The sequence below is a fragment of the Semicossyphus pulcher genome, unplaced genomic scaffold (assembly GCF_022749685.1).
Source record: "Semicossyphus pulcher isolate SPU_LCO1_2020_fin unplaced genomic scaffold, fSemPul1.0.p SCAF_8, whole genome shotgun sequence".
NCBI lineage: Eukaryota > Metazoa > Chordata > Actinopteri > Labriformes > Labridae > Semicossyphus > Semicossyphus pulcher.
In genome coordinates this window covers 19,620,840-19,645,067 of record NW_027211759.1, presented here as the reverse complement: position 1 = coordinate 19,645,067, position 24,228 = coordinate 19,620,840, and the positions used below count along the sequence as shown (strand labels likewise).

The 24,228-nt window shown below is 43.3% G+C and overlaps 1 protein-coding gene across 2 annotated transcripts in view; it reads right to left on the bottom strand.

Annotated features, from left to right (window-relative positions):
• Positions 1–1,354: 1,354 nt before the first annotated feature.
• itpr2 (inositol 1,4,5-trisphosphate receptor, type 2) overlaps positions 1,355–24,228 on the bottom strand; it is a 63,355-nt gene continuing 40,481 nt past the window's right edge. For both annotated transcript variants that reach the window (XM_069685607.1, XM_069685608.1), the window contains exons 44-57: positions 24,036–24,131; positions 23,807–23,926; positions 21,400–21,534; positions 21,098–21,290; positions 20,797–20,922; positions 17,827–18,002; positions 17,579–17,743; positions 17,305–17,488; positions 15,479–15,553; positions 14,488–14,609; positions 13,780–13,945; positions 13,540–13,700; positions 4,584–4,745; positions 1,355–2,511 (exon numbers count right to left, since the gene is read on the bottom strand). In XM_069685607.1, the coding sequence (XP_069541708.1) occupies positions 2,431–2,511; positions 4,584–4,745; positions 13,540–13,700; positions 13,780–13,945; positions 14,488–14,609; positions 15,479–15,553; positions 17,305–17,488; positions 17,579–17,743; positions 17,827–18,002; positions 20,797–20,922; positions 21,098–21,290; positions 21,400–21,534; positions 23,807–23,926; positions 24,036–24,131 (1,962 nt within the window). In that variant the 3' untranslated portion in view covers positions 1,355–2,430. The remainder of the gene's footprint in view (positions 2,512–4,583; positions 4,746–13,539; positions 13,701–13,779; positions 13,946–14,487; positions 14,610–15,478; positions 15,554–17,304; positions 17,489–17,578; positions 17,744–17,826; positions 18,003–20,796; positions 20,923–21,097; positions 21,291–21,399; positions 21,535–23,806; positions 23,927–24,035; positions 24,132–24,228) is intronic.

Genomic DNA, 24,228 nt, shown 5'->3' with positions numbered 1-24,228 from the left:
TTTTCTACAACTTTGGAGTGACGGTGCAGTGTGACCACTCCCGTAGCCCCTCCCCCACGTGTGCGATCCCACGTGGTCACTCCAAATACTGTCAACAGGTTGTTTGTTTCAGGAGGAAGGAGAGGCTCCGAAAAATAATTAAATTAAAATATGTGTACAATTTTTAAAACGAAACAAACTTTACCAACGTGATTCAAAAACACATTAGAATGATAGAAAATTGATTGCATCGCTAAAATATGTCACCTTTAAAGCTCCTGTGAGGACTTTTCAGTTTGTGTCGATTTTGGCGCCCCCTGTGGACAAATCCTCACCTCTTATCTCTTTGCTGATTTTGTCCTGTTCATGCTTAAGTGGTGTTTTTAATAAAAAATCTCATCCTTCTTTCTTTAACAGTAATATGTATCACTCACTTTAAACATTTGCCCTGGAACATGTAAACAAAGGCGGCGTGCAGTTAAGTGCTTCGTCTGACACCTACCCCCTAATAACTATATAGAAATAATCAATCTTGTCGCTGATGGTCTGGTTTGCTTTTGTAGCTCGTATAGTGTAATCAGAATTAAATTCAGTCTGTTTCATAACCGGTGAAAAACTCCTCACAGGAGCTTTAAATGGCTATTTTAACCTTTTTTTAGCCTGTCCCAGGCGAGAGGCGGAGTACATCCTGGACTGATCACCAGTCAACCACAGGGCTGACACATAGAGACAGACAACCTTTCACGCTCACACTCACACCTACGGGCAATTACAGTCACCATTTAACCTAACGAACACGTCTTTGGACTGTGGGAGGAAGCCGGAATACCCGGGGAGAACATGCAAACTCTATACAGAAAGAAGCCCATTGCCGACCCAGGATCCAAACCAGGGAGCTTCTAGCTGTGAGGTGACAGCGCGAACTTCTGTTTACCTACTTCATTACTTTCTTGCAGTCAGCTCCGAGCATTAATCCATACATTTTAAAAATGAATGTTGCAGTTGAAGATCAGCAAAGTTCATGAAGTATACTGATGTTAGGGCAGAGGTCACATTTGAAAATCTGTTCTAGTCCCTGTTCATCGTGTCAGCTGTTAATTAGCTTCAATTAAATGTCATGAGGAGTCTTGTACACTGACAGCATGTACAGCAGATCTGTTTGGCTTTTAATGTGACTGATGCATGAGCTGAAACATGCTCCCGTCTGATTGAAGACTGGTGTTTTCTTAGGTCCTGTGCTCCCCTCAGTGACAAGTGTAAGTGTGAGTAAACACAGAGTGTGATGTCAGAGGGGGCTGCTCATTCATCCCCAACAACAACAACAACAAGGTCTGACGCAGAGCTGCTGACACAAAGCACACCACCGACTCTTGTTACAAATTTATTACAACATCACGTTAACACATTTCTCCATACATTTTGTTTAAACAGTGTCACAGGACAGTTTCCATCAGTAATCTGCCATTAGTTAAAAACACAAGTTCAGACTCAACAATCGGTCCATGAGCGACACACGAGGATGATTTACACTAAAATATAAACAGTAGAAGAAGAAGATGATAGGAGCAGATACAGTGAATGTTAATGTTACAGTATGAGCTCACCACCTTCTCTTAGCACTACGTCATGTACCAATAGAAGATTTAGATTTAAAAGACACTTCAAGTAAGTTCTGCACAGGTTATCATCATTTTATTCACATTTGTGTTACGTATATACTCTCTGTAGAAATCTGTAAGAAGGCGACTGAAACGGTGCAGTGATCGCATTTTTAAACAACACAAAGCTTGCAAAAATAATACCCAGACTAACCACTGTTTCCAGTTTAATTTTTACCCTTTTTAAAAAAGTGCACTTGCAGCAATTGGACTGTTTATAAAAGTTAATGAGTAAGGCAGCATGATTCCGCTACAAGATAATACTCCAGTTATGATTTGTAAATTCTCTCATCAGAGATCTAAAAAGGTTTGCACACACGCTCTTCCCCTGGAGGCCAATCGGTCATGCAGGAAACCCCAAACTTCTGTGTTCACCGCCAATCACTGGCTGTGCGGCGAGTCTGCCCGCTCTCCGACACGTCAGCGCTGAGACAGCCGAGGAGAGACGCCGACGTCCACAGACTTGACAGCACTTAACCATTAACCTTTCCTTAACAACCCTCGACCTCCGTCTGGCACTCTAACACCACACTGGCAGATGTGTGCCGTGCCGGGCCAATCACTCAGCTCTCCTGTAACATGGTGTGTACAGACGGCCAGTAAAGCGCTCCACGTGAGAACATAAGGCACAGTTTGTTTCCCATAAGGCAGTGAGTGTGTCATAGAAAAGGCACAAGGTCAAACATGATGTGTCCTCTTTGTACATGTATTGTTCTTAAGGCTGGAGTTTGTGTGTGTCTGCGTTATTTATCTGGTGGCCCGTCACTGCGTCCTGTTTGAGCCATGGAGCGCCTCAGTGGGCCGGGATGTGATGGTTGGGCTGAGGAGGACCGAGGAATCCGAGCCTCTGCTTGTTCTTTCTCTGTTCAGTCATCTGTGGAGGAAACATCAACACGGAGCAGCTCTTAATGTTGCATATATTAAAAGACATTCATCCTCTCCACTGTTGGATCAAATCACTCTGGTTTGGAAACTAAAATGTCCCTTGGAACATCATTAGAGAACACCATCGCGTGTTGTATAAGTGCGTGGGAGGTTTCATGAATCAGAAGCGGCTGGTTTCTCACAACCAGCACATTTTGCAGTGGTTTGGGTGTTGACGTCATAAATGAAGGACACTGGTGCTGTAAACTATAACCTGCGCTGAGGTCGGTGAAGGTTGTAATGAGGGCGCATGCAGGAGAACTTTCCTCCCCGTCAGAGGGAGTTTGAGTTCAGAGCCGCGGTGGTTTTCAGGCTTGTGACTGAGCCGTGGTTTGAACGCTCTCACCTCAATTTCTGTTTATCATGAAGGAGGAGTGACAGCCCTCCTAACCCCATGACTACATATTAGTCACTAAAGACAGCTGTGAACTCGGAATAAAAATGCCCTGAAGTTGACCCAAAATGCAGATTCAGAGATAAAGCTTTGCCGTCTTGCTCGAGGGCACTTCAGCAGCACACTGAGTTGATTGTTAGCAGGTTACATGAGGGATCCCGGCCAGCAGGGAGCCATTTCAGACTGTTTACCGAGGTCGACAGAGGTTGTTGTTTTGTTTACCGGAGTTGTTTTCCAACATCTGGCAGAAGAGGAACAAGGACGGGCCTGTGACTGGGATCACATGCAGGCGAGGCAGGTGATGAGAGTGATCAGTCACACTGCAGCCGAGCGAGTCATCCAAACAGCCAGAGGCTCCGTGGCGGCTCTTAGTGGTGTTGATCGGTGACGTGATAGTCACCTGTCATGATGCCTTCACAAGCATCAAGGCAGGTCATAATAAATCCATCTGGATGTCTGAACTCTGTTCAGAGAGGAATAGAGAATGTGTCTGCTGACACCACCTCCTCCATGGGACCTGCTGCCCTGCGGGTGCTTTTAGGTGGAGGGAGTGTGAGGTCAGGTGGCGCGTGGAGGTCACAGTGAACGGCTGAATATAGATCATCTAAATAGGACGGTATTATTGGGCCTTTGTGATATAAGGAGAATCTGCCAAGTCTGATAACATTGTACAAGTGTGCAATAGATAATAGAGTCGCCGTGCCTCAATTGGAACGTTGGCAGGTCGACCATCAGTGTGTGAAACGGTCAATGTGACATGAAGTGTAAAAGCCTTTGGAGTGGTTTATAAAGCCGCTTTCCCACTGGTCAAAAACACAGGTAACACTTTTGGCTTAGTACGAAAGGTTAAAATCGGCATTCAGGCTCGTGTCAAATGACTCTGCAGTAGACCCGGGTAATTATTGCCTCGGCTCTGATTGGCAAAGATGGGAACACAAAACCTGTGTCGACACGCTAATCTCCGCACCCTCCGGCCGCTCTCGTGTAAATACAGAAGCACAACATACAACCGCAAATTAGTTCTTTGTTTCGTGCGAGATGCAGCAACACTGGCAAGACAGCGAGGTGAGCAAGCTTCTTCTGATCCGATCTGATCGCTCCCTGTTTCCGACGCATTTGTGGTGTCAGACTGTGACGCAGCAGAAAAGAGACCGAAAGGAGTTTACTCCACTGGCAATGGGAAAAGAGACAATCTGCATTTATTAGCGGGTCTTCCTGGGTCTGAAAAGCTCGGTCAACACCCTAAGTTAGGTGGGAAAGGGGTATAAGTGCAGGTCATTTACCATTTTTGACCAAAAGTTCCTTCAACCACATTTCCTAGACCTTCATGCTAGCTGATCTCTGATGTTAGCTGACGGTCAGCTAGCTGCATGGCCCATGTATCCAAGGCTCAGTCTGATAGGTCGAATGTTTGCACGTTGAGTGTGAACACTTGGCAGCACTTATTCATTGCGATTCTGTGTTTCTTATGCATGTTCACATCGCGATGACGATAAAATTGCAATTTATTGTGCAGCCCTGTTTTGTATCATTTTAAAAACAGGAGGATTTTTGTTTAGATTATTCTTCTGGCCTTCAGTTTTTTTTTCAACAACAGCATTTAAAAACTCCAGTGAGTTGCACTCTACCTGTTCCTTAAGCTCAGCCAGCTGGCCTGACAGCTGAGCCACCAGAGTGACGGTGCTGTCCAGCTTCTCCTGCAGAGAGCGCATCTCGTTCTGCTCGTTGTCTCCCTCGCTGCTCACCAGGGACATGGCTCTCATTCGGGGGAACCACTCCAAGTTCTTCTCCTGGGAGGAGAGGAGGAGACGGGATGTGATGTGAGAGGAGAAGCGTGAAAGGTGAAAGGAGTAAAAGGCTGAAATAGAGCTGACTCAGTAGGTCAGAGAGACGGCAGCAACAGAATGTTGGCACAGACAGACTGACAGACAGGACAGGGAGGATTTGCATAGAGGAGCAGGGAGCGTCACAGGGCTGAAGCGAGACAGCAGGAGGAGAGGAAACAGAGAGGTATTGGTATCTGTAGACGGGTGTAGAGGTTTAATTCTAATCAGTCCATCAGAAAAGAAGCCGCTCTCCATTTTAAAGCAGCACTTCTGTCTCTTGGATACTGCAGACAGCAATTATACCCTAAATGAAGAGTAACTGGCATTTCAATTCTCACCCACTCCCTAAACACACTGTTGATGTTTGGATGAGTCACTGTCGTCTATGGAAAGCACAACTGGGAGTATATTGTTTTCTATATACGTGTGTGTGTAGGTGTGTGTGCGTGTGCTCTCATGCAAGAACTGAATTTAATTTATTATATGTTTTTCCTGCAAAGCGTCTGCAGTGATGCCATAAGAAAACAGTTAGCAAAACGGACCTATAGCATTATGTAATGGCCTTAAGTGCGTCTGTGTTTGTACATGTGTGGGCGTGTGTACTGTTGGCGTGCATCTGCACGGATATGTACACAGCAGACTGTGAGCAGGAGTGTGTGTTTTACAACATGCAGGCTCTGACAGTGAGATAGGTGTCACAGACAGACTGCCATCAGCTGATCTTATGTAATATTCCTCCGCCACTTCTTCTGATGAAAGCGACTTAAAAGGTGCTGAGAGTGGGATTTGACTGGCACCACAGTCGCTCCAGTAGGAGGATTGAGGAATTCTCCCACCTCCTCTTATATAAGAATAGACTACAGGGAGAGAAAGACTGAATGTGAGACGCCGAGGACGGAGAGGAGAGGAGGGTCGGAGGGCGGAGAGGAATGTGGGGTTTGTGGGTTATTTGTTTTTCTTCTCCTAATTTATGAGTTTATGTCACTGTGCCGAGTTTGACAATGACGGCCTTGAAGGAAGATAATAATAAGGACAAACCATGGCTTCATTTTAAAACCTTAGTCCGTGTTCGAAATAGTTTTAAACTTGTAAGACATATATGGATGTTTTTGTCCAATAAAAGCAGAAAAAACTGTCTTTGGTCTCACCCCGGAAAACGGAAACAAAAACATGTCCACAAGATAAAAACGTCACGTTAACAGATCAAAGATCTTCTATTGCACAGCAGTCAGTGCTTTCATTCTCAAGCTCGACAGCCTACTCTCTCATATTTAACTTGGCTATAGTTTGATGGCCACATTATCATTGTCTTTGATGATTGACAGGGCTCTCCTGTGATCAGCCCTGCTGTCTACATCTTCTAATGGCTTATTTTAGCGGCCTACAATGCTACCTGTTGTCCTAACAATCCTAGTCAAGTTGTTTCTGTTTACTTAACTCCATATCACAAAGAGATATTATGCCTCATTCAGCCGTTCCTAGCATACATTACAAAAGAAAGGCACCATAAAGCAGCTTTCAGCAGTAATCAGAGGTCAAATAAAAACAAGAAGAAAAGTCTATAGACAACAGCAGCCCTGCAATGTTCACTTTATACCATAAAACAACACAAATATCTGTACTTTCTACTCCTTAGATTTCAGAACAGGCTTTACTTTAGCATTAAAACATCTGAGGGGATCACTGATTACTGTTATTCTGCATCCCTGCATGCTGCCTCCCAAACATCAGGACTGATTTCAACCTAACTGGGACAATAGCACATTGAAGAGACAACTCTTTGGTGTATCCATCGGTGCATTACACACAAGACAGACATAAATGACAAAACTACTAGATGGTGGAGAAGAGTCGTTAAGTGAATAGAAGTCAGTGGCTGACAGAGAGAACTTATAGCGACATGGATTAAAGTGAACCCGCCCACATTGCCGACGACATCAGAGCAGATTCAAAGCAGCGAGAGATCCCAGTCCAACTGATTTGCACAGTGGAGCAAAGTTTTTCAGTGCATTGGTTTTATTTATTTGAACTTTTGATTTATGAATGATTTAAAGTAACAATCTCAAACTTTTTCATTTAAATAAATGTCTGTTAGGTCACTATCTATGAGGTAACACAATGGTGATTGAGCCTATGGCCCACTGATGAAAGCCTTTGCATTTGCAGTACATAGTATCATTATGTGGCGACATTCGCGGAAAATATCACAAGCGGCGCCCAGTTAGTGACGCGTTTTCCATCAGCCAACAGTGGTTGGTCTGTCAGAGAGGGTAGGCTGAGCTAAGTGGCTGCTTTTCCAGTCTCTGTAATCATTGTGAGGAAACGGTAATCTACTATGGCTGAACAAACAAGGAAAGATCGATGACTACAGATACAACTTCAACAATAAGTCAACATCCAAAGGAAAAGAAATTAATTTGCCGCTCAGACTAACGGTATAATAAGTAGGATTTTCCTAGAAAAATAAAATACAGACTTTTACAAATATTATAAATCATAACTTATGGGCCTCTATACGTGTGTTAGTGAGTGTGTGTGCAGACCCTTGTGCGACCCTTCCCTCTGCATCTGTTCTGTTGAGTTGCTTTGCACGGGACATTTTCAGGAGGAGCGCTGTTGTGGTTCCCTGAGCCAATCACAGCGTATAGGTGAGTGTGGGAGTGGTTTAAATTAGCAACTGGGCTCCATTCAGACCAACGAACATGGCGAAAGAGCGATGAAGAGTTGGTGCTTCAAACCGGGTAGGACAAGCTAACCCGCGGTTAGCATGCTAGTGCCACCGTGATGCTGTTGGTGTTAGCTCGGCGGGTTGGGCGTGTTCTCGCACAAGAGAGTGAGAGTGAGCTTCTGGTGATGAAGAGCCCAGGAGGAGGAGGAGCCCAGTTTGAATGTGTTGTTGACAATGCAGGAAAAATCCTACTTATTATACCTTTAAATCAAACAGTCTAAAAGGAAAGCGAGGAAAATCAGGGGGTTAAAACCATGAAAAGGGAGCCAGCCGTAGACATCTGGTTAAATTGTAATTACAATAATTGTAGTTACTGATTACCGCGTGGGAGGCGCTCAAAAACACAACAATTTAGATCTTCAAGATTGTATCTGTAAGTACTTTAGTGTAACCCTATGACATGAGGTTCAGTTAACTTTGCACAGAAACAGCTGGTAGAAATGTCCTTCGGAGGGCTACTAGTTTTATACAGTGAGTACATCATAACATGATTTACTTTTATTTCAGTTCAGAAGTGAAGTCAGTACTTTTAAGTTTTACTTAAATAAAGAATGTGTTTACTTTTGTCAGCTCTGTTTAGCAATATCTCTTAACATTTAGACACAGAGCTCATAGTACAAATGAGTGTAAGGAGAAGAGTTGCAAAGTTGTGAGGATGCCACATTGGAGTATTGTTACGTAGCCATGTACATGTATATTTTTGTCATATAACACTGCGATAGAGGTCTATGTCTGGTTGTTTTTAGCACTAATTTGATGTTTGACCAGAATAATATATTTCCCTCCCAGGATTGAGAGGAAGCGGCTGGTCTGATTAAGTTTGAACACTAAGATCGCAGTATGAATCCAGCCATTCTATAAGAGCTTAAATCTAGGGCTAATTTGGGCCTCTGGCATCAACGGGCTGCTGGAATAAAAAGAATAGCTTCCTTTCTTGCAGCTTTAAAGACGCAGTGAAAGTTCTCTGAGCCTCAAGATCATTGAAACCGAGGACTGTCTGACACTCATTTCATCAAGTCATCCGTAACCGATGCATTCAGTAACCTCACAGATCGATTAAAGAGACCTACATTATTATGAGGTGAAAACAATATCCTGTTTGAACTTATACATCAGCTGCAAAATCATCCTCAGATTCATGCGATATGGTTACACAGTGACTGTACAGAGTGGGAGTTATCCCACTCATGTCACCATTAGAGCGTACAGAGGTCCGCTGTGTGCTGCAGCTCTGTCGGAACGAGGCGAGGCTTTAGGTTTGCTTCACTGATTCATTTAAACACCTCAGTGAGCATCAATCTACGGACTCTCATGTGCTGCTTACACTGATGGCGTCACTGACCGCTCGTGTGTTTCGCCACGTACATGATGTTCTTCAGCTGTGCACAGAGCCGCAACAAACACAAGGAGAGACTGGCTCTAAACACACTGTGAGAACGAGCTCAGAGGTCACCAATGTTAGGCAATAGAAGATAATCAAAGCAAGACTAAAACATTAGTCCTCCCTTTCTACTGACGCTGTAAAAATGTTCCTATGAACCACATGAACCCTGCGACAATAATAATCAGTGTTAGGGGTGGAACAAAATATCAATTCAGCAATATATTGCCGTCCTGACTCGTGCAATACAATTATCAATAGGCTGGTGCCAAATATAGACATTTTAATCTTCAAATATTTGGCGCTCTAAACAGATTTCCCTGACATTTTGACTCACAGCCTCACTGCTTCATGACTCCTCGCGGCGGCGCTTATATCATGAATGAGGGTAACGTGATCGGACAGCGTTGAAAAGAGGTTAAGGGATGCATCAGCCACTTTCATATACAAAGTCCTACTTTGTTTTAATTTGCAGACTGGAAACACGTACGTTGTTTCATCTCAGTTGGTGTCCAATTCTGTGAAACTGACACCAAATTGCAATGAATAAATACATTAATCCTGCTCTTTAACTTGTATTCTTCGGTTAATCAGATGTCATGATGTATCATTATATGATTGTCTTATTGCAGAATCGCTGTATCGTGATATTATCGTGATCGTGGACCACGTATGGTATAACGTATCGTATCGGGAGTTTCCCCAAAAATCAGAATACCATGTATGTAACATCTAAACTTTTATTTAACTATCTTTATGAACAAGATATGGTAAAAGATTATCTAAACTTAAATTGTCAATTTATTAGAGTTAGTAATAAATTAAGGAGCAGGAATCAATGAGTTGATCTCACGTTGGTAATAGGTTGAAATGTTTCTTGTAGCAGCAGAGCATAGCTTGTGTTTGCCGTCCTCTTTGCTCCCCGTAGATTTATTTTACGGATGGTGGGGTTGAAAGTATGAGCGCAGTACTGGTGCAGGGCAGCGGTACAGTGACAGAGCAGAGGGAGAGAGCGGAAATGTTGCAGCTTAAATAGAGCGTCGTAAGTGAGGAAGTGTTTGTCAGGTGACTGTGGAGTGTGACGCATGTCAAGAGTGAGCTTGACTTGCAGGCGTCACTCCATTTATTAACCAAAATACCAAATATCTGATGGTTACAGTTTTACACAATGTGACGTTTTGCCTTATTTTCTTCTTTAATAAACTATTTTTAATTTTTATCTTTGTTTTTTTACTACACTTTGGTTCAGAATTTAAATTAAAAATACACAAGCTCTTTATCCTGGATGATGAAGCTGCACAACGCTTGTCATCAACAACAACAAGATACACAAGAGTGTCAGGAGACACAAAGACACAGCACGCAGAGAGTACCAGACAAGTGTGCCGATAGATTACTTATGAAGGTAACCGGACACAGACACAAACACACACACACGCACACACAAGCTGACAAGCTGACAAGAGCTGCAGTTCTACTACATCCACTAAAGCAAAATCTGACCTCTCCCCTAACTTTACACTGAGTGCAGCTCCTTCTCTATTCACACGCGTCTGTTGCTGCTTTGTTGCAGACAACGTGTCACATGTGTGTTGTGAAGTAAATGAAGGGTTCATGATGTGGTGTGTGTGTGTGTGTTTTGGTGTGTGTGTGTGAGAGAGAGAGAAAGGGACAGGAGAGCACGTGCCAGGCAGGGCTGAGCTATTAGCAGGCCACTTGAGATGGGTTATGTAACAGCGTTGTGGCTGCTGCAGTACCTGCTCGGCCTGTAGTCGCTGTCATAATTTCACACACAAACACCCGCACACTGATCCACATCCACATGCACGACACGCCAACAGAACAGACACCCAGTGTAACACGATCCTGCTCTTTTTCTTGGCAGCAAATCACTCTGTCCTATGCAGCCACATGCACTCATTATGAGAGTTAGGGTGTGTGTGCATGTGTGTGTGTGTTGGTGTGGTCGAGGTCATCGAGTTTCAGCAACAAGAGAGGGAAAGGCAGAGTTTTTATTCGTCCAGTAGCTTCTTGTTGAGGAGTTTAGCCCAAACTATTTTTCTGTTGTGCATGAGATCAGAATAGAGATTGAGCTAAACAAGCCCCCGCCAGCTTCAAACACACAGGCTGATCCCTGCATACACATAAAGTCAAACCCGACTCTGAGCTCTGTGTCTCCCAATAGACTTCTATCATTGCACCGATGCAGCCTCATTCTAAGTACCTTACTGTGTGTTTAAGCAGGTTAAGGTCTGTCTTTAAAAGGGACTCTAGAAATATAGTTTTAAACCTCAATAAAGTTCCTGAACTGTTTAATTATGTCCCAATTTTACGTTTTTTGTAAAATTGGAATAGAAAGATTGCTTTAGAGCTACCTCCTTGTGTCAGCACTTTTTGTCCAGGAGTTGGGACTTCCTTTGAGTCTGCTGACCAACCAGGGAAGGATTAATTAAGCGATATCACACGAGAGGGAGTGATGTTGTATTAAATATCATCACGGCTGTGATTCGGTCGTAGGCACGAAGATAATCGACCTCGGGTGTGTTATTGTTTTATACAACAGTTATACAAGCGGCATAGAGTAGAAAAAGTAATAATCAACAGCAGATTATTTTTTGCTCCACCGACTCAACTAGTCCCACAACTTAACTAAAACTGAACTGTTGTTGCCAAGCAACCCAAACATCCTCCTGCACTCTATGCCTACAGGTTACCACAGACCAGCTGTTTTCTGTCATGCACATTTATCTGTTTGTTTTAATTTATCATCAACCAGTGAAATAAAGAGTCTGCTGTGTGATTCAGAGGAACCATCCTGATCAATGTCGACATACACGCTCTGCTGTAATGTTAATTAACAGTATTCAGAACACGTGGCTGAGGCGGAGTGATACTCAGAATGAAAAGTCCCAGTGATGTTGTTCTCTATATCTGCACCTATGGAATGCCTCTTGTCCAATCAGATTAATTGGTCGGAAATAACTGGTGTGGGTGGCGTTGTTTGGTCATTACTGTACTGTGCACGTTGTTTGTATGCCAACATATCCATTAAAACCTCCTGAATGTGATTAAGAGGAAGCTGGATGGTCACAAGCCATCAAACAAAGCAGAGCTGCTTGAATTTCTGCTCCACAGGTGGCCTAACGTCACCCAACAGCAATGTGACAGACTTCCAAGACGCATGAACGCTGTGATTAAAAACCAGGTTGTTCCACCAAATATTGATATCTGAACTCTTCTGAGTTAAATCATTAGTGTTCTGTTGAACATGAACATGATTTCTTGTTTTCTTTGCATTATTCCAGGTCAGATCTTTTGGTTATATTAACCAGTCGTCATTTTCTGCAAATAAAAGACCTAAATGAGAATTTTGTTCACAATTAAACAAAAGTTCATTTTACACAAACTCAAACCTATAAATAGAAGAACAAGAGAAAAACATATTTTTGCAGTGGGCTCTATTTTTTTCCGGCGCTGTGTTTGTGTTCTTGGTGAAGGAAAAGAAGGACTGAGGATGTTTTTTTAGTTTTAACTCATTTGGAAACGATCCTTTAATGTTATTCATAAAAACAAAAGTTTTTAGAGGCTGAGAATCAGGAAAGAATATACTTTTTGCAAAACACTCAATTTAAACGAGTGTGTAACAAACGTGAAACAGCAGTGCTTGTAGCCCGGGTCTGCACCCTTGTGTGTGTGTTTCTGCCGTGAAGCACATTAGGAGGCGTTAACATAAAGCCCTGACTCATCATTACCTCATCACACAGCGATACCTCGGCCTGGCATCACAGAGCCGACCTGTTAGAGGACCTGCTGATGCATATTAATTCAATGTCTGTCACCTGTTTGTTATGCAAATTGTTCATTATAATGCCACCATTCTTATGCCCGTCATGGCCAAATGTTAATCACTAAATGTGCCTTTGTGCAGTGAGGCTTCATTTGAATCCATTAACCTCACGGCAACACCTTTAGTCGCCCTAACATCCTTCAACTTCTTGTCTGTGTGTCAGTGCAGCAAGTTGGTGCATTGATGATAATAGAGCCGGACTGAGTTTAATTACCATTTAACCACACTGTGTCCCAGCAGGTTAGGAGCTCAGCTCGGTGAAGACTACCTGAGCACAGAGAGCCGTCTCTCTCCGGCAGCGAGGGGGGAGGAGAATAAATTGGGATGCTCGGCACAGGCCCAGAGGCTCAGGCTCTTTTTTCGATCACTCGTCTGCTGTGGAGGCTCACGCTTCTCTAGCACACTCGGAAAGTCTGCAAAGTGAGGCGGGCTGCACAACTTTAAGCCTCCAACACTGACACATCTGTATGCCGGCTGGTGCGGCTCAGCAGCAAACTATGAATCAGGGGTTCAGATGAATGTGTTTGTTTGTCCATGTGTTACCAGAATAATAAATATAATATCTGAAGCTTCAGTGAGTTTATGCACTTGTCTTCCATCTTAACATAGCATCGCACTGTACTCGTTAAATCCTGATTTATTACATTTGTATTCATATTGCAAACGCAAAAAGTGCTTCAGTGTAACTTCAGTATTTTGATGTTACAGCAGCTTGTCTGATGCAACCTTAAATCTGTACAAAACAGCATCAAAAAGGCACTATGTGAGTATTTTTGTGTGTATGTATGTTTGGTCTACTGACCGCAATCATCTGGGCCACGTAGCTCTCCGGGCCGGTGTACTCGGTCGGATCCTTCACCCTCACCAGAACCAGGAAGTACAGGTAGTGCCACATGCTGTGTTCTGACTTAATATGCTCCTCGAAGGACACCGTCTTGTTGTCAAATTTGTCCCTTTCCAACCCTGCAACACACGAGCTCTACTTAACACGAGTTCTTCCACATACACTTCACTGTCATTTGCATATAACAGCTGTACGCACCACAGATGAAACAGGTGGTTTTCAGGATCTCCTCCTTCCTCTGTTTCTCACTTCTCAAGTCAGCGAAGGTGTCGATGATGACGCCGAAGATGAGGTTCAGAACGATGATGATGACCACGAAGAAGAACAGAAGGTCGTAAACCACCCGGGCTGCAAACAGAGGCTCCTGAACAGTCCAGAAACAGGTAACACGTGAGAAAATACATCATCTCTCTTTCACCATCACTACAGTTCGGGCTGGGCGATAAAGCCAAGATCACGATATATCATGTTTTCTGGTAATTTAACAAATAATTAGTCTATATGAAATAACCACAAGGTAACGCCGATTTTTGGATAATCCTGTGTGAATTAAATACTTGACAAATAAAAAGTTTCTGTTTCTCTTGTTCTGCATGTTAATGTCCAGGTTAATAAACAGCGCCTCCCTCTGAGGTTCGCTGCAGGTTCACTCCCACGTGCAAAGATCAGAACATAAAGCGCTGAAAATGACAGAAAAATAGCCGTAAAGCAGTTCAGCTGCTGGTTTTGTGACATCACAATAGAGACGATATAAAAAAACACATACGGTAGACATTTTCATATCGTTTTAACGATATCTATTGTCATGTTGCCCAGCCCTAACTACAGATATTAGATTCAAACTGGAAAAGAAGCTGATGCAGAAGATATTACAGACGTAATTTGTTAATTGAACACACCACTCACCTGTTTGGAGGGCCTCCTGAGAATGTCTCCCACTCCCCCTCCATTACGGAGCCCCTGGTTTAACACTGTGATTATACACATGAGCAGAGTGTCGCACACCCGCTCGATCCCGTCGTCTCCATCTACAGCCACACACAGAGGAGAACACGTGAGGAGCAGGAAGATATATAATAAATACATACATTGTTCCTCCTCATTTGATGACTGAAGGAGCGTTTGAACGTAGATAACCTTCACAACCACGACATCTGACTGACTTCATCTCATATCATCATTAATCTAAATCTAACTGAACTGCATTAAATTAAATTGAACTAAGAGTGTGTGCAAAGTTTTAAGAACACTTAAGTTAATGTTCAGGAGGGAAAAAAAGTCATTAGGATTCAAATAGAGTCCGACCTAATTCAGAAAAAGATCGCTCAGCTGACTTTCAGAAGTGAGTGATAATAAAACACCTGATAACAGTGTGACTAAAGATCAAACGGACGCCTTCAGCTCCCTCGACTCCTCAAAAGGGAGAGCAACAGAGATAAAAATGAAGGCTCTATTAACTCTGAAGTAGCGTGATATATTATTTATGTCAGATTTGAAATGTACTCATACTGTAAATATGGAACGGGATGAACAGCACGACGGCTGAGGAGAAAGAGGAGTAGGATGTGGAGGAGATCACGTGCGCGCCCCTATGGCGCAGGTGATCCATGGAGACGCAGGAGAACAAACAGGAGTGTGAGTCACCCCCCTCCGCCACATCAAGTTTCTTTGTGTGGACGCATGTGTGCATGTGTGCATGTGTGTGTGAGTGTGTGAGTAACCTTTCATGGACTGCCGGAAAGGTCAAACACACACGCCCACACCTCGGTCAAACAACAAAATCTTAAAACTTGTCAAATCAACAAGGACTTTCCTCATGAGCAGGACTCAAAAATAAAATAGAATAAAAATAAAGTTTATTGGATTAAATTAATTTTATATTATTAGTAAAACTCACCAGGTGTTGCAACAGGGCAGCTATCTTTCATACATGAGCCGGGAACTCCTTTGCCACTTACTGAATCGCCTTTTCCTTGAAGAGAAAAGAAGTTATATAATTATTTGTCCATGAATGATAACTTGCTGAAGTTTGTAAAATTGTGCTCTGGCATTAAAACTACTTCCTGCTAATTCTCGACGGCGCCGGCAAAATCAGCGAGAAGGATGTAGTCAGACATTATGTAAAGTGAGGCAGCAGCTGCTGGGTGGGCGGTGAAGTGCTGCTGAAAAAACCTGAACAAATCATTTGCACACCGGCGAAGCCCCGAGCAGCAGAGGAGCCGCACTTGAGTGTGATCGTCTCGGGCAGACAGGCAGAAGGGGAACTGTTCACCTGGGTCAGAGTGTCACCAAAAGGGCCTTTTCTGTGACAGGCCAGAGCACATAGGGCAGGGCCGCGAGACAAGGAGCAGAAGAAGAGTGGAGGGGACGGGGGTGGTGGAGGTGGGGTGCAGGGGGTCACAGCCCCCAGGCCGCAGCAGTGAGGACAGGGTGCTCCTCAGCTTCAATGGAGCTCCGGGTTGTACCTCAGCTCACCCCGCAGCTAACAGATAGACAGGCGTGATCTCGGCTGGTTACATAACCCACCACTGCTCTGCTGTGTCTGCTGCGCTCTATTCAGCAAAACACAGGATGGCACGGCCACCAGGTTATGCAACAGGTGCACATGTGCTAGCAGGTTGTCTTCCTGACCATCGGAGCACTCTGCCGGAGCTCATTAACACGCCCACACTCTGCACTGTGTTTTCAAAACATGTGTCTGGGTGTGTACACACACCAGACTGTACATACTCGACCAATTTTATAAGGAGACGGTGCAAACGAAAGCATGGATTGTGCCGTTTTTATCCAGAAAGTCATGTTGAGAAACAGATCCTTTTTACTGTCGGCCTCAAAGCTCAGAAGTTACTGTTATCTTGTATTTAGCTGAAACTCATTAACTTCCAGTCTGTACAGTTTCTGACTTATTGATAAGTTCAGTGCACAAAAAGAACACACAGACAGTTTATGAGCGTGCTGTAAAAGTGTGTACTCTTAGGACATGCTTCAGGTTAACTAAGGTTTAAGTCAAGAGCAGAGCAGAGCACAGAGGGTCATAAGCACTGCCAGAACTCTCTGAGGAATGAAATACTATTTCTCCAAAGCATATTTGGGACACTTAATCAAGTATAGGTCTGATGGGAAAATATGGGGGGCAATGATGTGTGAGGACATCCCACTAGTCAAAAAACTTGCTAACACCCGGCTTTTTTGCTTAGTGGGAAAGGTGTCGACACGCTAATCTCCGCCCCCTTTCCAGCACGATGCTATGTTCCATCTGTAACTTCTGCGACTCCTTGTCATCTCGGCTACAAATTCCACCCGTCTCCGTCCGAGCAGCTCTCGAACATCGTTCCAAATTTGGACTGAATAGACTGATTGAGTAATAGATACAATAAAGACCTAACTGGAACATTTTCACTGTTTACTAACCCTGTTTTGGACGCGTTTGTGATGTCAGGCGGTGACGTAGCAGAAAAGAGAGGAGTATACTTCACTGGCAATGGGAACGGAGACAATCGGCATCTATAAGCGGGTCTTCTCTGGTCTGAAAAATCTGCACTAAATGTAGGTGGGAAAGGGGACATCTAACAACGCTAGCACACCAAAAACCTTCAAGAATATTAGACTTTCATCTTGCAAAGATGAGGCTTCACCTCAGGTTAAATCTGCTTTGTAAAAAAGGGTGCTGTCTCTGCACTGTGCATGGTGCAGAGAAACAATGACAGTTTAAGAAGTCCTGACCTGGTGCAGGAAGGCGATCCACCTCCATGCGGAAGTCGTCCTTGAGGAAGAGGAAGCCGATGATAGAGAAGAAGTAGACGAGGAAGATGGCCAGAACGGCTGTTAGAATAATAGAGCGGCCGTTCCTCGTCACGCTCTTAATGACGTTGAGCAGTGTCTCCTCTCGGATCACCAGGTCGAACAACTGTGGAGGGAGATGAACATCAGTGAGTCGTCTGCATATTGATTTATTCAGAACAACAAAATTGAAAGAAGTGTGTGAGAAAAGTCTTACCAAAAAGCTGTAGAAGAACTCGTGCACAAAGAGCCCCAGGACGCAGATGGTGGCGTAGCTCAAATGGTAGATGAAGAGCATGTCCATAACGACTGCTTGGTAGCCTCGAGTGAACGTCCCCTGGTTGCCCACAAAGCTTACAAGGAAGACCAGCTTGTTGAAGAGCTGAAAAAGAGAAGAAACAACAAAATAAGAGGCAAGAATGAACAAGTCCGCAGTGACGCCAGGTCCTATCTTCCATTACTTACATTGACGGTTCCCAGCAACAACAGGGCAGGGCCGAGGCCCATCGTGTAGATGGCTCGTAGAATGAGGGAGACCAGGAAGAACAGGATGCCCAACGGCTTGGGTAAAACAGGAAGTAGCGTGGTGAACACCCCCAACGCCACCCACAGTGAGATATTCCAGAACGGGGACAAGGTGCCTGGGCAGAAGAATAAAGCATCAATCAAGGTACCGCACATCAACAGTCTGAAACACTGTGGCATTTCTCTGATGAATTATTCACCAGAGCTAAGAGCTTAACTTAGTGCAACACAGTCACAGGCAACACTTTCAAATGTCAAACAGTGGTCCGGAGGGACCGTCAACTTCATCACTCAAAACAGGCGATTTCTTTTTAGGCTCATGACTCGCTGTTCTTTAGGAAACTGTTGCGTTCTGATGATTAATTGATGAAAGTCTTTCAGGAAAACACATCTTTGCAGTGAGGCAGTGATCGGCAGTGAACTCATTTTGCTAACACCTGTATAAGATCTTTAAAACAGCCTTAAAAACAACCTAATATTTGACTGACATTTAACAAAACCTGAAAACAATCTAGAAACGTAGCAGTTAAATGCCATGTAAAGAAATGAAGCAGGAGAGAACGAACGAGTACTAAAACGCTCTAATATGCCACCATGCAGGTGTTCTGAGGACAACAATCTCAACATCACAATAAAGATGATTAAAGTCTAAGTTGTCACACATCGACAGCTTTAACTACTATAAAGTGTGAGGGTGATTCCAGTGCAGCACTTGTTGTACGTGAGTACTCTGTCCTGAAGAGAGGTGTACTCAGGTAACTGTGTGGGCGGACTAAAGGTGTAAAGGGCCTTTAAATAGACACAACCTCGAGTGACATCAGACAGTTTCAGCTGAGAGCACACGGTGAAATAAAGACAAACAAAAGGTCTTTTCACAGCTCACATTTTGAATGGTTACAGCTGGAGAAGCACTGTTACTAACGACATTAACAACGGCTCTGATCTATTTAAGTATCAAATAAGCTGTGACAGGGTGAGAGTGAGTCAGCATGCACAACACCAGGACTCTGAAACTGAAGCAGCTGAATGGAAACCTTCATTAACTTTATTATTTAAACCTTTTTGTTCTACTCACACAAGTCAAAATGTCTTAAGAGGCTTAAACTGTACATTGTTCTTGTGATGTAAGAGGCTTTTTTTACTGGCTTACTATTAAAGACACATAAATACACAAAGGTTTCAGAAAGCAGGATAATCACATCGTTGAAATGGTGAAAACATTTAAGTGTAATAAGATTTAAGACTATATTAAGGTGCAAATTGAATATCTACCATGTTTGAAATGTAAACAGGGTAATGGTAAATATCACAAATATGAAGTAGGTAGTGATAAGGTGCAAACAAAAGTCAGCAGGTTCACAGTGAGGTGAAGGCGCAGATTACACAAACAGGTGAGGGGTGGTATATGGCTATGTATATGATACTGAATATAATTCACTCTAATATAATGCAGAGGCAGTTAGTTGGCATTTTTATCACAGCACTCATTTGTTTGAATTTTTCTTGGCTATAAAAGGCCAGTGTGCGTAAGGAAAATCCTCCTCTTCATGTGTGTTTGTTAAACTAAGAATTATTTGGCCTAAGTTATACCAGTGAATGTGTTTGCTGAGCGTTATCCACACTACGACCCATCAAACAGCCACATGTTAACTGATTATTGGGAGGTCAAATTACTTAGGTGGAGGTCAATTTATAACACTGACAATAAAAAAAGGGACTATTTAGAGAACCTCATGACACCAGAACAGTTTCTTCCCCTCTGCTGCCGGCCTCTTCAACAAGGCCCCAGCCATCCTGCACAAACCTGCACATCTGTACTGCTCTCTAATTATAACTGTTGTACATATTGTGTATTATATAGCTTTTTTAAATTTTATTCTTATTATTTTCATCCTATTATATTTATGTTCATTGACAGGAGGAATACTACTGTTTAATAGCTTTCACTTATTTTTATCCTACTTCTGTGTTAATTGCAAAAGTCAAATTCCTTGTTTGTGTAAACCTACTTGTAAATAAACTTGATTCTGATTCTGAACCACCTTCCTCTATCTTAAACAGAAGCCCTTTTAACAAAGCTCCGCCGCCATGCCGCCTTTGCCATTTTATATTGGACCAAGCAACGTCCGTGCAAAGCCGCTCCAGTGTGTGTTTTTACATAGCCTTCAAGTGTTGTGAAAGCAAAACATGCGCAAGGTGTAAACAAACAGCGCATGCTTCACATACTGTACACACACACAACGCTGCTCCACCCTGCCGGCATCCACGTTTACAATGACGCCGTTTCGCCTCTGTTACTACCCCCAATGTCGGCTCAGAGGCAGAATTCGCCCCACCATCACGCCTCCTGACTATTTTTTGCTTTTGTTATTGTAACAACGGTTTGGAACCCTTACAGGAGAAAAGGTAGTTCTGGGAACACCTTTTCAGGGTTTGGAACCCGCAGATGAAAAGTGTTCTGGGGAACACGACTGATACGTTTAACTGACGAGTTAAAACATAAAAAGGAGTTTCTAATACTTAACATGTTAGAAAGCGTCCGTGGGGAATTAAGCATATACTGTTGCAGTGTTCTGACCAGACTGAACTTACAGTTTATTTTAATATATTTTGTTTTTTGTATTGATTTTTTGATTTCTTTTAATATTCTTAGTACTCTGTTTTTTACTGTGTAAAGCACTTTGAATTGCTTTATCTATGAATAAACCTGCCTTGCCTTGCCTTGCCTCCGTGCATTTTACATAGAAGATGGGCAGACAGAGGCGCTATAATCCCGCCTTGAACTGGCAGTATAAAAGCAGCTGCCTGCCCAGTCTCATCTCATAAACCAGAACAGGCTTGATCCATGTAAACATTCGTCAGTCAGTCTCAAGCCAAAGCAGATGATTTGTAAATACAGATCTTTCTCACCCTCATCTCCATCGTCACCAAAGGGGTAGAAAACGGCCACAGCGATGTTGACCAGACAGGCCAGGTAGAAGGAGATGCTCCCCCACAGAGAGATGTGGCGCGAGAACCAGAATAGAGCCTTATTCTCTGCAAACACAACAGGAAGCATGAGACACACACACTCATGATATGCACTTAAACTTGCTGCAGGCGCTTCAATTTATTCGGCACTAACAATAACCAGACACTGTGGATGATAATCACAATTTAGCAGCCTGCTTCCGCTGCCACCATCATTATTTCCCAGAATGTAAAGACTCACTGCGGATCTTCTTCTGCCATCTCATCTCGTTGTAGAGGTTGTCAAACTGCTGGAAGAAGTCGTTAACCTTGCTGCCCTGGTCGTCTCGCTCTGTGGTGGTGAACACTCGCACCTTTGACTCTTCGGTGAGATACTCGCAGATGTTTGGGACTGGAAACACGATCTGCTCCATGGTGCGGTCATGACGCACAATCTGGGGAAGAGATATCCGGGAAGTCCGCTTCATAGTTGTACGTGTTTTATTCTAACATAGGAAACGTTAGATAAAGTTTCAGAGGAAACACGAAAAGAGAAAGGTGTACCTCTATCTGAGCTGTGTGATTGGCATAGTGATGAAGGGCGTCATCCTTGTCATGGTCGGGGTCGACCACTGACGCCGCTCCCAACACCGACCCCGGCCTCAGGCTCTGCTGCAGGATCTTACTGTGACGAGCCAGCTAGGATCAGGAAAACAAAATAACCATTCATTTATATTTTAAGTGGCAGATAAGGAAGGAACCTACACTTGACTTTAAAGACCTCTATGTCAAACGGAGAGGGATTTAAGACAAATATGCAGCTCATCCACATTGCCATTCTTCCCAGTGTTATATTCTTTTGTTAGGGAGTATTCAAAGCTTAAACCAGTTTTGGCAGATACAGACACAAAGAGTAAACACTACATTGGCAACATATCTGTCTCTTTTAGCGGCTGAATGTTCCACTATGTTCACAAGCTATTCCCTGACTGTGTCTGTCTGCCCTTTGCTGCTGAGCAGGTAGTGTACTATGGGGGCTGTGGAGCTTTTTTGGCAGAAAGCTGCTTTCTTCTTTCTTTCTGTTTCTCCATTCAAGTAATATAACTTGGCTTAAATATATGATGGAAATTATAACAATAGGATCCAAAATGATTGGCGTCATGTAACAGTTGAATGTGATGGACTTGGTGCGGTGAGGTTTGATACTTGTGTTTTCTCCTCTTCCTCCTTTTGGTCACCTGACTTAGTTCTTCTAAATATATAATTTCCCATACAGGGAACCAAAAATAGAAACGTTATTACTGGAAATACCAAGTTTGCCTCATTTATTTATTTTTCCTTTTTTTTTGTAAACAGACAACACAATGAGAACAAACCAGTTGGTCATCTATAAATAAATAAAATGTAATAGGAGATGGAAATACATATCAGTCCATACAACAGAGGAACAGAAATCACTTCTTAAAGACCCCTCCAGTGTAAATCAAGTGTTTCACCTTGTAAACATCTCCATGTGGTGTTCTTCATGTGCTACAAGACATATCAGGGACAACATAAGCAGTCATCTCCATGGCTGGGCCTGTCTGCTTTTAAACTGCAGTGTACCAAGGACAGGCTGAACAACATGTTTTCAGACTGGCAGGTTTGAGACGTCACAAACCTGCCAGGAGGAGCCAATCCCGTTAATGGACGGGGGTGATGCTATGCATATCATTATGTGTAACCTATGGCAACCCTTCGGCGCTGCGTGAGACAGCTGTAACAGACATCGTAATTTTTGCTAACTCACTGCTGACTACTAACGTTAACGTTACTACTACTAATTACTACATTTCAAGCTAGCTAAGTTTCAACAAGTTGCCACAAACAATGGCAGAGACGTGTTTTGTTTTTGGCTATACTTTTACGAAAGGAGAAATGTAGCACATAGTGGGCGGGGCTTATGCAGATTCAGGAATATTTAATGAGGGAGAAGGAGGAGATGCCTCGGGAGGATTTTTACAAGGTAATTAAACGTATTTTGCATTTTTCCCAATATTGCAAAAAATGTATTTGCCCTCAGATTGTCAATCAATATTACTAACATTATCTATCCAATCAGTCTCTGATGGAGGTTTGGATTGTAACCATTTTCGTTATATTCGCTTTTTGGCTGGCTGCTAATTATATCTTTAATACGTATTTATCCTGCACTGAAAAGTCAGCTGCGATGTTGCCCAGATAAATTGTTGGGAAAGAACAGTCCATCCCGACAGTAAATATGTTTTGTATTGCCCGTGTTACCTCCTGGCAGTATGTTCTAAAATATGTGAAAATGGTCCGTCAGCTGTTAAGGTTGCCTAATTTTGTTGACAGACTCACACACTAGGTACAATAAATGGCAGCTGCCCTGAGGAGCAAATATTGATAATCTTTTCTAAAAGATAGCTGATAGAATCACGTTAATAACGTTTGTTGGTCGTCAGTGGAAAAGCGTGTCAGTTAAACAGTTAAAGTCTCTCCTAGTCATGATGAAACTAGCGTGTCCGTTTGACAAGAATACCCTGTGTGACATTTGACTTGAAGAGGCAGAAGTGAAAACCCGCCAGACATGGTCTGACCTCCCAAACTGACAGAGAAAGGCAGAGACACACAAGCTGCACACATGCACAATAGGACTACTTCCTCAATGGCACACTCATTTCTTTACCGTGGAGTGAACCAGACCACATTTGTCAAGTGATAGAGTGACTAACGGCTGCTGCAGTGAACACCTACGTCTGCACGACCAGTGTCACATCCTGAAAGCTAATTTTAGAAAACTGGCAGAGTGTCTGTTTAACACAATGGAGACACACACAAGAGAAGAGTGCATGTGGACACACAAACTAGTGCTGTCAGGGCCCGGAGGTCGACAGAAGGTCAAACAGGCAGAGGAAATGCAGTAACGCCTCTGTCACAGACAAAAACAAGCTCAGGCATTTATATTAACCTGATGGGCCAGGATGTAAATGTTGTGTCCGACGTCTCGGGGTTTGATCTGGTCTCCTACACTGTCCTCGTCGTCCTCACTCTCCAGACCCTGGGCGTAGGCCTCCTTCATTACATCCACCTGAAGCAGGAAAGTTATAAAGACTTACTGCTACTTAGAGTTTGTGCACTTACAAACAGATTTCAGAGGGAACGGTGCGGTGTGTGTGTACGTGCTGAAACACACTCACCAGCTCAGTTGGTCTCATCTTAAAGAGAATCTTCTCTGCGTTCTCGCTGTCATGGCGGCTCTCCATGATAGCCAGTAGGAGCTTCGAGGCATTGTTCTGCAACACAGGGCTTCACCAATGAGCTCTTACATTCATCAACTATGAACTACAGAGACCAAGAATTCAGGGATTAATGACTTTGCAGATTAAAAAA